The sequence below is a fragment of the Propithecus coquereli genome, unplaced genomic scaffold (assembly GCF_000956105.1).
Source record: "Propithecus coquereli isolate 6110/MARCELLA unplaced genomic scaffold, Pcoq_1.0 Scaffold449, whole genome shotgun sequence".
In the NCBI taxonomy this organism is placed as follows: Eukaryota; Metazoa; Chordata; class Mammalia; order Primates; family Indriidae; genus Propithecus; species Propithecus coquereli.
Genome location: NW_012150274.1, coordinates 1,280,194 through 1,292,262, shown reverse-complemented (window position 1 = coordinate 1,292,262; position 12,069 = coordinate 1,280,194). Strand labels below are relative to the sequence as shown.

General features: G+C 65.2%; 2 protein-coding genes across 2 annotated transcripts in view; both read left to right on the top strand.

The window, feature by feature from the left end:
• The window catches only part of PNPLA7 (patatin-like phospholipase domain containing 7), a 73,170-nt gene extending 71,406 nt beyond the window's left edge, over positions 1-1,764 (top strand). The window contains exons 32-35 of the mRNA XM_012654820.1: positions 83-193; positions 387-471; positions 1,228-1,331; positions 1,479-1,764. Of these exons, the coding sequence (XP_012510274.1) occupies positions 83-193; positions 387-471; positions 1,228-1,331; positions 1,479-1,505 (327 nt within the window). The 3' untranslated portion in view covers positions 1,506-1,764. The remainder of the gene's footprint in view (positions 1-82; positions 194-386; positions 472-1,227; positions 1,332-1,478) is intronic.
• A 541-nt stretch (positions 1,765-2,305) lies between these two features.
• On the top strand, positions 2,306-11,641 carry NSMF (NMDA receptor synaptonuclear signaling and neuronal migration factor). Its single transcript, XM_012654819.1, has 15 exons — positions 2,306-2,578; positions 3,079-3,140; positions 3,702-4,202; positions 5,156-5,231; positions 6,405-6,473; positions 7,264-7,316; positions 8,031-8,120; positions 8,611-8,735; positions 8,941-9,024; positions 9,220-9,253; positions 9,377-9,447; positions 9,682-9,761; positions 9,875-9,977; positions 10,271-10,346; positions 10,467-11,641. The coding sequence occupies exons 1-15, from the start codon at positions 2,508-2,510 to the stop codon at positions 10,562-10,564; spliced, it is 1,593 nt and encodes a 530-aa protein (XP_012510273.1). The 5' UTR covers positions 2,306-2,507; the 3' UTR covers positions 10,565-11,641.
• Positions 11,642-12,069: the final 428 nt, after the last annotated feature.

Genomic DNA, 12,069 nt, shown 5'->3' with positions numbered 1-12,069 from the left:
GCGCTGTGTGGCCCTCCCAGCCTTGTCTTGTGCACAGGACGTGGGGGCTCCTCACAGCTAACAGGGGCCCTGGTGTGCACAGGAAGTGGGGTACCAGCATGGGCGGACAGTGTTTGACATCTGGGGTCGCAGTGGTGTGCTGGAGAAGATGCTACAGGACCGGCAGGGGACAGACAAGAGGAAGGCCTGTGCTGTGAGTGCCCAGTGGGAGGTCCCTGGGCCCCACGTCCCCAACTCTGGGGGCCTAAACAGAAGGGCTGGCAGTGGCCCTGAGGGCCTGTCTCCTGGCCTTGGCCCTCCTAGGGGAAGGATGGTGGTGTGGGTGGAGCATTGTGGCAGGCAGCCCCGTGCAGTAAGATGCACCTGTCTGTCCTCCGTCGCTTCAGGTCCTCAGCTGCCCCAACGCCTCCTTCACGGACCTTGCTGAAATTGTGTCTCGCATAGAGCCCACCAGGGCTGCCACGGTGGATGGTGAGTTGTCCAGCTGAAGGTGGCAGAGGCAGCATGACCTTCTGACACTATGCGGAGACATGCTGGGGCTGGCTGGGTCCCCACCACCCCATAGGCCTGCACCCCTCCCGCTCCTGCCCACCCTTGAGGCTCCACCAGCCAGGAGGCTTGGCTAGCACTCCTGTTCTAGCCAGTGCATGTCCCCACAGCAGTGGGAGCATCACCACCCAGGCCTCTCCCCTCATTCACCCCAAGCCCCACCCACACTACAGACCTGAGGTGGAACCACATTGCCCCCACCCTGCCCGACCCAGCAGGCCAGAGAGGCCGGTTCGGCACCATGGGGCTCAGTGTCGGCCCTGCACCAGGTGATAGGCCCCCGGCACTCCTCGAAGCAGAGGCCTGTCCTGGGGTGGCTGCCCCAGGGTGAAAGGCCCAGGCTCTGCAGCGACTGGGCTGGGCCTGGAGCTGCTGCTCCACAGCCCCTCTTGGAAGAGGCCTGGGGCATCTGGTCGAGAGGGGTGAGGAGTGTGTGCCCTCCTTGTCTGCGGAAGACCCAGCACCCCCCAAGTGTGGGGCCCAAGGACAACAAGACCGGGGTGTGTGCAGCCAGCCTCCTCTCTGACAGACTCGGCAGCCCTGCCTGCGTGGCTGTGTGGGCCCCCATGCCACGATGGGGGTGGGGGTCTGTGCCAGTGTCCTGCCTCTGCGCTTCACCTGCACTAGGCATGGCCCTGTCCTCAGGAGGGAGCCAATGTGGCCTCCCCTCTGCTCCAGACGAATCTGACTACCAGACTGAGTGGGAGGAGGAGCTGCTGGACGTCCCCAGGGACGCGGACGCCGACTCCCAGAGCACCCCAGCCACGCCGGCCTCTGACTTGGTGAGCTGAGGGCCCGTGTGGGGCCTCTGGGTCCTGGCTCTGGGCGCTGCTCCCCCTTGCAGTCTTGCTGCACTGCGGCCGCCAGTCCAGGGTCAACCCTCCAGACCTGCCCGTCCCTCCTGCCCTCACCTTGCCTTTTGCTTCCAGGAGGATGAGCCCGGGCTTGCGCACTGACAGCCCAGGCGGCTTTCCCCAAACCGTCAGGGCGGCTCATCCCCTGGCTCACCGCGGACTCATCCAGAGCGCAGCATCCCCTGTGCCTGCCCTGCGCGAGGCCCCGCTTCCCTGCCTGGGCTGTGTCGCGGACTGCGGTTTCCTCTCTGCACTAGCAGCCCCCGCACTCACGCAGCAGTCCTGGGGGGCTGCGAACCCCCGCTGCCCCTGAGAGATGTGGGAGCCCTGATGCTGTAGCTGGGCATGTAATAAAGGCGAATCCAACCGTGTATTGGGCGTGTCTCCCCGTGCTGAGGTCCCTGTGGGAAGGGTCACACCAAGATGTGCCCGATGTGGGGGACGTCCCCGAGGCCGGACGGTCATCTGTCCTCCTCCAAGGAGCCCTCTTATGATGAGGCCTGAGACGCCAGGGCGGTAACTCCGGGCTAGCCAGGCAGGGCGCCCAGGGTCTGGATGGAGCTGGGGTCCCCCCAAAACCAAGCCGAGCCCAAGTCTGCGGGCGCGCTCCTTTCGGTCTCGGGTCCCCAGTGGTGCAGGGGAGCCCTTTGGTGTCATAGGGAGAAGCGCCGGTGCTGTGACCCCTGCAGGTTTCACAGAGCAGCGGCCGTGAGGCCCGCGGGCCTAAGACCTTGCGGTCAGGGCACCGCCGGCCTCAGTTTCCCCGCCTGGGAGGCCGCAGCGAGAGCCCGCAGAGCCAGGCGTCCGGTCCCGTGTCGTTTCGGCGGGCGGAGCCGCATTCTGGCCCCGCCCCTCCCGTGACGTCACGGTAGGCGGAGCTGCCCGCCCCCGGCCCGGGCACAGCTCTCCCCCGAGCGGCGGGACGCGCGGAGCGCCGGGTGCGGCCATGCGGGACCCTGGCCCGACCCCGACCCCGAGCGCGAGGGCGACGCCGAGCGCGAGCGCGACCCTGACCGCGACCCCCGGCGCGGCGCGGCTCCCCCGGCGGAGGCGGCGGGCGCGGGGCGCGCTCTGAGGCCCGGGGGATGCGCGGCCGCCTCGACCATGGGCGCCGCCGCCTCCAGGAGGAGGGCGCTGAGGAGCGAGGCCATGTCCTCGGTGGCGGCCAAAGTGCGGTGAGTGCGCCGGGACCCCCGCCCTGGGCGTCCGGGCCGGCCTAGGGTCCAGACGCTGGACCGGCTCGCGTGCTCCCCGCCCCCCTCGCTCACCCCGCACTGCTCGCCCCGCGCTCCCCGCCGCCCCCACCCGCCCCTCGAGCTTCTCTCATTGCGGCGCCTCTCCCGCACCCAGCGCCCCCTCCCCCACGCCTTCTCGCCGCGTCTCCCTCTCCTGGTGCCCTCTCCAGTCCTCCCCTCCTTGACCCGGTGGTGAGCGAGTGGGCGCCCCGGGTCGGGAGTGGGCCTCTGGCCTCACGACCCCACTGCTCCACGATCTGCCCATGGTCTGCAAGTCTGGCCAAGGCGCACTAGGACCCGAGGATTCCTGGGCTTTCTGGAGATGGATGGTCCCCGACCTTCTCTTGTTGGTGGGGCCGGCCTGCGTGGGGGTGGGGACCGCAGGCTCTGGCCAGGGTGGGCTGCGTGCACTGACAGTGCCCCCTCTGCCCACCCTGCAGAGCAGCCCGAGCGTTTGGAGAGTACCTGTCCCAGAGTCACCCTGAGAACCGCAACGGTGCAGGTGGGGGCCTGTGAGGCAATGCCAGGGCGGGTCTGAGACCCCCCAGCCTAGGGCACATGTCACCTGCCTCACCAGGGGTGGAGTGGCAGTGGTTGGGCGGCAGATGCCCTGCAAGGATGGCTTCCTCACATCCCTGCCCAGAGCCCCAGGAGCAGCTCAGAGTCACTCATCACCATGGCACCCACCCAGCCTGGGCCGTTGGCATGGCAACAGGCCTCCTGGCACCCTAGGGCTGGCACCACTGTCTCGGGGGCCAGCTGGTGGGAGGAGGGGAGAAGTTGGCACCAGGCAAACCATGATTGCTTGCTCGGGGATGGCTTGCCTGTTCCTAGCCCCCAGGACCATGCACAGGTAGCACGGCTTGTCTTTCCCCTCCCCTTCCTGCACACCAGGGCTTCAGGCCCAAAGGAGGTGCGAGGGGCTTAGACACACTCTTCCCGAAAGTGTCAGCGCCTAGGGTCTGGGTAGCACCAGTCCCCCACATCAGGTCAGGGGCCCGCAGCTTGCGACAGGGAGGGCAGGCCCAATGGGCTGCAGGCCCACCTGGTGCCTCTCTCCCAGACCACCTGCTGGCTGACGCCTACTCTGGCCACGACGGGTCCCCCGAGATGCAGCCAGCCCCTCAAAACAAGCGCCGCCTCTCCGTCATCTCCAACGGCCGCTACGAAGGCAGCCTCTCAGAGGAGGCCATCATTGGGGAGCCGGCTGGTGAGGGCCCCCAGCCCCGCGTGTACACCATCTCTGGGGAACCAGCCCTGCTCCCCAGCCCCAAAGCAGAGGCCATTGAGCTGGCTGTGGTGAAGGGGCGGGGCCCGCGGGAGCGGCACGCTCACCACCACAGCCAGCCCCTGCGCGCCAGCCCAGGCAGCAGCCATGAGGATGTCAGCAGGCCCTGCCAGAGCTGGGCAGGCAGCCGCCAGGGTTCCAAGGAGTGTCCCGGATGTGCCCAGCTGGCCCCTGGCCCTTCCCCTCGGGCCTTTGGGCTGGACCAGCCACCTCTGCCCGATTCCTCTGGCCGCCGCAAGAAGCTGGAAAGGATGTACAGTGTTGACCGCGTGTCAGGTAAGGCGCTGGTCTCCGCACAGACAGGTTTGGGTGGTGTGCTGGTGCCGCAGATGGGGAGGGGGAGGTTGCCTAGGTCAGAGTGTGCCAGCAGACTCAAGATTAAACCCCTAGGGCTCCTGCCTCCACCCCCACACCCCGTGAACTGGGGGCTTCCTCAGCTTCTCAGTGAAGATCTGCCAGGCCTCATGGTCAGCTTTGGTCCTGCCTGCACCAGTTCAAAGAGTGCTTCCTGGAGGAGGGGACCTGGGAGTATCTTGAAGGATGCACAGGCAGGAAACATGGCTTACACGGAAGACCAGGCTGCCTTCAGGGAGTCCTGGGGGGCTGCCTGGGGCCCAGCCAGCCAGTAGCCTCTTCCCCGGGTTGTGGAGCCATGTCTGGTAGCTGCGCCGTCCCACAGAGAGGCCTCCCTGGGACATTGTGCCAGCCCCACGCTTGGTCATCTGGGAAGGTCTGTAGGGCCCCGGAGAAGGTCAGCCCTCAGCAGGGTGTGTCCAGCCTCAGCGAGGGCCTCTAACTGGTCCTCCCGGAAGGGCCCAAGGTGGGGAAGGTCTGGCCAGGCTGATATGGGAGCATGGGGGCTACAGAGAATGCCTCGGAGCCCCTTCTGCCCAAGGGAGACGAGATGAATCCTTTTCTGGGCACCCCTGGAGACAGACTGCGCTTTCAAAGGAACGTTCCTCAAATTTTGAGTGGCTAAAGGGAAAGTTAAATAAAAAAGAATCAAAGCATCAAGTCACCAAGCTTCTGAGCACAGTCTCGGTGAATGAGCAGCTGGGCTTGCAGACACTGCCTCTGGTCTCACTAGGGGATGCTAACCTGAGCCCACACTCCCACTTGGGAGAGGGCTGGGGCCTCTGCTGGCTGCTGCTGATCCCTGGGCCTGGAATCATTCCCTTCCCCAAGGAACCCCCAGTACACCCCAAGCCACCTCTCCTTTTGTCTCTCAGATGATGTCCCCATCCGTACCTGGTTCCCCAAGGAAAACCTTTTCAGCTTCCAGACAGCAACCACAACTATGCAAGCGTGAGTCTTGTGCCTGCCGCTCAGGGTCAGGACCAGTGGCCTCTTTCTGGTGCTCAGGAAATACTGACCACCCTTTCCCAGCCTCTGGGCCTCCGGGAGCTGCTTCTGAACAGCCCGTGCCCCCATGCTGTGCCAGGCCTGCCAGAGGAGTCAGGCTGGCTACTCTCCCCCACCCCAGAGTACGTGCCCCACCCCGTCCCCACAGTCCCTCTGGTCTGGGAACCTGGCCCAGGGCTGCAGCCAGCGCAGCTGTCAGTGGGTGTGTGGGGTGGGCCCTGGTTCTCCTGAGCCCGCCATGTGTCCTCAGCCTGAGTCTGCCCTCTCTCGCAGCCCAGACAGCAGCCTACTTCTGTTTCCTGTGTGCCACAGGTGATCACAACCTAGGGGTTCTTTGGGGCTTTGCTCTTCTTCATCTTTGACATACATCTGGGTTTTCTGTTGTGGGGTTCTTTCCAGGGAGGTGCCCTTTACTGCAGAGGCCCCTGCACCAAGAAACTCCCTCCCCACCCCTGCCCTAGGCTGCTGTCCCTGACAGGCAGGGCACAGTCAGGCCTCTGTAGGACTCTCCCACCTCACCCCCCTACCCGCCCCCAGCCCAGCCTGACCAGGTCATAGCACCTGGTGGCATGAGCCGCAGTGACATTAGCTTCCGCTGCCCTTTCAGGGCTGGCCCACAACATAGCCAGTGTCCTGCTGGTGGCTGGGGTACCTGTGAGGGACCCTCTGAGTCAATGACAAGAAGGGAACTAACTGCAGGGCCCTGGAGGGGCTGAGGGGAGGCCCAGGGCTGAGGCTCACTGTGTCTTTCCTCTCATGCTGTCCCTTCCGGCTGTGGCTTCAGCATCTCGTAAGTACCCTGTATGACTTTGTGCCTAAGGGCACAGCTGTTGTCCCTGGGGGGACCTCCTGCCCCCATACAGGTTTGGGCAGGCCAGAGACCTGGGCCTTGACTATGAGGGAGTGCTTTGCATGGGCCCGGCTCCCTGTGGGCACCGAGGCCGCAGCAGGGTCTGCCGAGAGCCAGGCCTCAGACGGGTGAGGCAGGCCAGGACTCCTCTGCCAGGCCCTGTGCCCCGGAGGCCCCGCTGGGTCGTGTGTGCGTGCCTCTGTCCCCACGTTTGTATCCCTCCTGCCTCTGGCCAAGGGCAGTGCTGACTCGTGGCGGTTTCCCAGGGTGTTCAGGGGCTACGCAGAGAGGAAGCGCCGGAAACGGGAGAATGATTCCGCGTCTGTAATCCAGAGGTAGGGCCTGCCAGCCACTCGCCACCAGGGTCCACCTCTGGTCTGTGCTGGCCTGGGTGGGCCCTCCCGGCCCTGGCAGACCTGATGGGGAAGGGTGGTGGCGACCACTGGCCTGGCCCTGCTCTGGGGACGTGGCAGGCAAGAGAGGCCGTGTGGCCTGGCTGCAGAGCACTGTTTCACCCCCAGGCTTGCATTTTGAGGGTGCATTGACAGTCCAGCTGCAGCCAGCTGGTCCATCTCTCTGTCTGGCCCCAAAGCCCAGGCCTACCCTCCCCCACTCCCACCAACCACAGAGATGTCTGGGAAGCTTATTTGTCCGTTTTGGACATTGGGCTTTGGTAGGGTACAGAGTTTGGGGGAAGAGAGGACCTGCCTCGGGGGTCGCCTGGGGACACAGTGGCAGGGGAGGGGCACCTGTAGGCCCCACACCACCCTGGGGGTGGTGCAGATAGGCACCTTGCCCTGGCCTGGACTACCTGGGAAGGGAGGCCCAGTGGGATCCAGGGTGTGGATGGGTCCACACAGAGAATGGATGGGTCGGGAGTGCCTGAATGTGCAGGGTCACCGAGGAGTGTAACTGGAGGCTTGATCTGGGGGCAAAGGAGAGACCTGGGGGGGTTCTTGGTAGGAGAGAGACTGGGTGGGATTTGCCCTTGGGTGGTGGGTGAGTGGAGCCAAGGAGAGCATTTGCGGCCCACACGGAAAGGGGCAAGAGTAGAGGAGCCTCTGGAGTGTCAGGGGCTGCTGCCCGCCCCTCTCACAGCCCTCAGGTCCCTGCTTCCTTCCCCAGGAACTTCCGCAAGCACCTGCGCATGGTCGGCAGCCGGAGGGTGAAGGCCCAGAGTAAGACCCGGGGGCGGCGGGCGGGGTGCTGCGCTTGGCCAGGTGGGGCTTTGTGTGCTGCTGGCTGTGCTACGACCCGCATTCCAGGACCGCGCTCCAGCCCTGTCCCACCGTAGTGTTCTGCCCCAGGCCACGCCCATCTAGGGCTCGCCCACCAGTCTCGCCCCACCCAGACTCCGCCCCATCCCTGCCCTATGGTGTCTTTGGGCTCCACCCTAGGTGGCCTCTAGCCCCGCCCCAATGTTTCTCCGGGTCTGCTCCCGCCCCAGTGTTCCCAGACTCCGCCCCCGCCCCGCCCTGCTGTTTCCCCAGGCCCCACCCCTCCCTGCCTGCCCCTGTGTTCTCAGGCTCCGCCCACTCCCCGCTCCTGCCCTCTTGTGTTTCTAGGTTCCACCCCCTCCTCCTCCCCACCCCAGTGTTCCCGGGCTTGGACCCCTTGCGCCGTTCTTCCTCCTCAGGCTCCGCCCCCGCCTTGCTCAGTCCGCCCCAATGTTCCCAGGCTCCGCCTCCTTCCGCCCCAGCATTTCTTGGCTCTACTGTCTGGGTTAAGCCTGACACTGGTCACTGTCTACGTTGTGTGGCTAAGGCTCCACTCACACCAGCTTCCATGTCGCCTCTTCAGAGACTCTCCAGGCTCCGCAGCCCAGGGCCTGGGTCTCCCCAGGTCCCGCCCTCCCAGGCCCCACTCGCTAATGTGGCTTTTGCTCTCTGCAGCGTTCGCTGAGCGGCGCGAGCGGAGCTTCAGCCGGTCCTGGAGCGACCCCACCCCCATGAAAGCCGACACTTCCCACGACTCCCGAGACAGTAGGTGCCCCGGCACAGGCTGGCCCACCTCCCCTAGGCCCCCAGACTCCTGCCAGGGGTCCCCTGTCAGGGCCACCAGGCTTCTGCGCTTTTGCAACCCAGCCTCAGTTTGCCTGTCTGTGAGGTAGGCCACTTTCGCATCTCCAGTGTCTTAGATGGGGTTAACTAGGGACTGTGGTAGTGCAGGCAGGAGGCACCTGTAGGGCTGTGCTCATGGCCACTCCCAGGAGGCCCTGAGGGGCAGGGCCTGCGATGCCCCAGCCCCACTCCCCAGGCTCCTGGCTAGCTGGCCAGAGCTGACACTCCCTTGTTCCCACCTGGGTCTCCCTTTCCTGGTCGAGCTACTTCCACTGGTGCTGGTGGCCCAGTCCTGCAGGGCTGGGAGTGACCCTCCAGGATGTGCCTTCTGGGCTCTGGGGGCCAGCGGGGCCGCAGGCAGGACAAGAGGTGCTGCTGGTCTGCTGTCCCGGTGACCCCTCCTGCCCCCCAGGCAGCGACCTACAGAGCTCCCACTGTACACTGGACGAGGCCTTCGAGGACCTGGACTGGGACACCGAGAAGGGCCTGGAGGCCGTGGCCTGTAGCACTGAGGGCTTTGTACCACCCAAGGTCATGGTGAGGCCCAACCCAGAGTGCTCCTCCATGCCACCGGAGCAAAGTGGCAGCCCTTCCTCTGAGAGCCTGACCAGCTCTGCTTGGGACCCTGCGGCCTCCACTGGCTGCCTGGGGGAGGGAGGCCGCGGGGGGAGGGGTCTCACAGGGCTGCATCGACTGCTCCGGGTTGGGCCTGGGGGGCCCTGAGCAGCTCTCTCTTCCCCAGCTCATCTCCTCCAAGGTGCCCAGAGCTGAGTACATCCCCAACATCATCCGCAGGGACGACCCATCCATCATCCCCATCCTCTACGTAAGCACATTTTCTGCAGGCTCTGCCCCCACAGGGGTTCCTGCGTCCAGAACCCCACGGGTGCTGGTCCCTCCTGTGGCTCTTAGCTGGGCCCCACCTAGGGCTGACGCCCTCCCCCCGGGTCCCCTGGCGTGCCTCATGGGGGTGCAGTCACGAAGGGCTCTGACGAGGCCTGTGGCCTATGTCTCTCGCCAGGACCACGAGCATGCCACCTTTGAGGACATCCTGGGTATGTGCCCTGCGGAACCCCGTCTCTTTTGGTCTCGGGCTGGGGAGGGTGTGCGCAGGCTCTGGGTGGCCCCGAGCCTCAGGGAGGGCGGTGCTCACACCCATTCTCCCACCTCTTCCACAGAGGAGATAGAGAAGAAGCTGAACGTCTACCACAAGGGGGCCAGGATCTGGAAGATGCTGATCTTCTGCCAGGTGGCCTCAGCTCCACCCTTGCTGCCTGGGGGTGACCAGGGCCCCGGTGCACGCACGTGTAGGGGGGCAGGCTTGCGGACACCCCCACGGGAGCCTCCCTCAGGCCCCACCCTTGCTGCCTGGGGGTGACCAGGACCCCAGTGCACGCACATGTGGGGGGGCAGGTTTGTGGACATCCCCATGGGAGCCTCCCTCAGGCCCCACCCCTGGAGGCCTGACCCTGGCCTCTTGCAGGGAGGCCCCGGACACCTCTATTTGCTCAAGAACAAGGTGGCCACCTTTGCCAAAGTGGAGAAGGAAGAGGACATGATCCAGTGAGAAGTGGGCGTGGGCGGCTGGGGGGACTTCTGGCCCTGGTGTACCCCTCCCCCTACGATGCTGCTTTCTGTGGACCTGGGCCAGAGGTGACCTCTCCCTCCCCCGCCAGCTTCTGGAAGCGGTTGAGCCGCTTGATGAGCAAAGTGAACCCGGAGCCAAACGTCATCCACATCATGGGCTGCTACATTCTGGGGAACCCCAATGGGGAGAAGGTACAGCAGCCCTCCCCGCCGGCTCCTGGAGACCCCAGACCTGGAAAAGCAAATGACCTTCCATTTTTGGCATTGGTCTTCCTTCCCCTTTAACCCCCTCAGGGAAATCCCCTGTGCCTGAGTCCCCCAGGTCTGGGGATGCGCTGTGCAAGAGGAGTGGGCCCTGCCCTGCCCTCCTCTCGCCTGCCCTCCCTTTCCCCTCTTCTCCCTGCCCCTCCCCCTCCTCTCCCTTTCCCCTCTTCTCCCCTCCCTTCCCCCCCACCCCAGACTCACATTCTTGCCCTTTCTTTTAGCTGTTTCGGAACCTCAGGACCCTCATGACTCCTTACAGGGTCACCTTCGAGTCCCCCCTGGAGCTGTCAGCCCAAGGTCAGTCAGCCCAGCCTGCTCCCAGCTCTGGGTGCCACAGAGGGGCCAGCCCCGGGGGCGTGGGATCCAGGTGGCTACAGGCCAGGCCTGAGCCTCCTGGCCTCCCTGTGTCCTGCCCAGGGAAGCAGATGATCGAAACCTACTTTGACTTCCGGCTGTACCGCCTGTGGAAGAGCCGCCAGCACTCGAAGCTGCTGGACTTTGACGACGTTCTGTGAGGAGCACGGGCCACTGCCCAGTCACCACCAGGCCACTTCCTCTGGACCAGGGGACTAGGGGCAGGGCTGCCTCATGCCACCTGGGACCATGCAGTCCTGGTCTTGCCCAGAGCCACTTCAGGGCATCTCAGACGTTGCTCAGGTTCTCTCCCGGGGGTATGGTCCTCGCTGCGCTGACGGGTCACAGAGGCCGCAGTCCCTGGGGAGGCCAGGAGGAGCCTGGCCCAGGGGCCAGCCCTGACCTGCCCAAGCCTCGCCTGGAGGCTGCAACCCTGGGAATCCTGTCCTCGGGGGCCATAGAAATAAGTGCAATTTTCTACACCCGAAACAATTCAAAGGGAAGCAGCGTTACTAGTTAGCTAGTTGAGCACTATGCTACTAGTTACAGCATAGGCAACCCAGCCGGCGGCCCAGTATGTGTTCAGGACCCTCTCTGCCCGCCCCCCATCCCTGCCGTATTTGATCACCAGCACCAGGGTGGCCTCTGTGTGGGGCCTGCGCTGAGCCGCCAGCCTGGCTGCGTCTGTGCCGCTGGCCAAGTCTGTCTGTGCTTTCACTCCTCCCGCCGCCCCCAGCCTGCTTACTCTGACCTCAGCCAGCGCCAGGCCCAGCAGGGGCGGCCTGGGTAGCAAGAGGCAAGGGCAGAGCCTCCCCTTCCTCTCAGAGGCTGCGCTGGGCTGGAACCTACTCCCCACTTCTCCGAGCCCACCCCGCACTCCGTGTGCTGTTGAGTTCAGCGTTTGCCAGTCTGGAGGCCCCTTCCCCGCACAAGCCCGGGAGCTTGGCAGGCCCTGGGGGGCGAAAACCGGGCTGTGCACTGCACCGGGGCCCTGGACCGGCCTCCCAGGCCCGAGAACCGAGCGGCTGGCGGCAGGCTGTGGGAGCTCCCTGACTTGACGGGGGTCTCACAGCCTTGCCCAGGGTCCCACAGGGTGGGCTCTCTTGTATATAGCTGGCGCTAGGGGGGCAGGCCCCCCTTTTGCAGAGCCAGGGGTCTGAGGGACTTGGCTGTGTCCCCAGCCAAGAGAGGGGCTGGGGCAGAGACTGGCTCTAAACAATGTACGATTATCCCTTAGAGTGATCATTAAACCTGACCCTCCCTGCAGCTGCCACCTGGGTCTGCCCTCTCAGTGCTCCTGCTGCCTCCCTGAGGGCCCTGGGGTGAGGGCACTGCCTGGACAGTGGGGTGGGGCTGCGAGCCCGTCTCGGGCACACACCGTGTGGGCTCCCAGGTGGGTCAAGAGTGGGGAAGGGATGGAGGAGAGCTGCAGGAGGGATGGGCTGGGGGGACGTGGCCCTAGAAAAAGGCGGAGCCAGGTCTGGAGGTGAAAACAGTCCCCTGCTGCTTCAACCCCACCCTGGGCACCAAGCCGAGGGCTGCCCACCTTCCAGGCCCCCTGTGTGTGGTTGGTGGTGTGGCCACCACTGGAGACCAGGGAGTGACCACAGCCTCAGCTGTCTCCATAGTCCAAACTGCTGCTGGGCACAGCCAGGCCTGGCTGTCC

Bases quoted from the DNA above. Each gene is read 5' to 3' on its own strand.
- NSMF (XM_012654819.1), top strand. From the start codon at position 2,508: ATGGGCGCCGCCGCCTCCAGGAGGAGGGCGCTGAGGAGCGAGGCCATG. The intron at 8,121-8,610 runs GTAGGTGCCCCG...CCTGCCCCCCAG, and splicing joins TTCCCACGACTCCCGAGACA to GCAGCGACCTACAGAGCTCC. The intron at 9,448-9,681 runs GTGGCCTCAGCT...GGCCTCTTGCAG, and splicing joins AGATGCTGATCTTCTGCCAG to GGAGGCCCCGGACACCTCTA.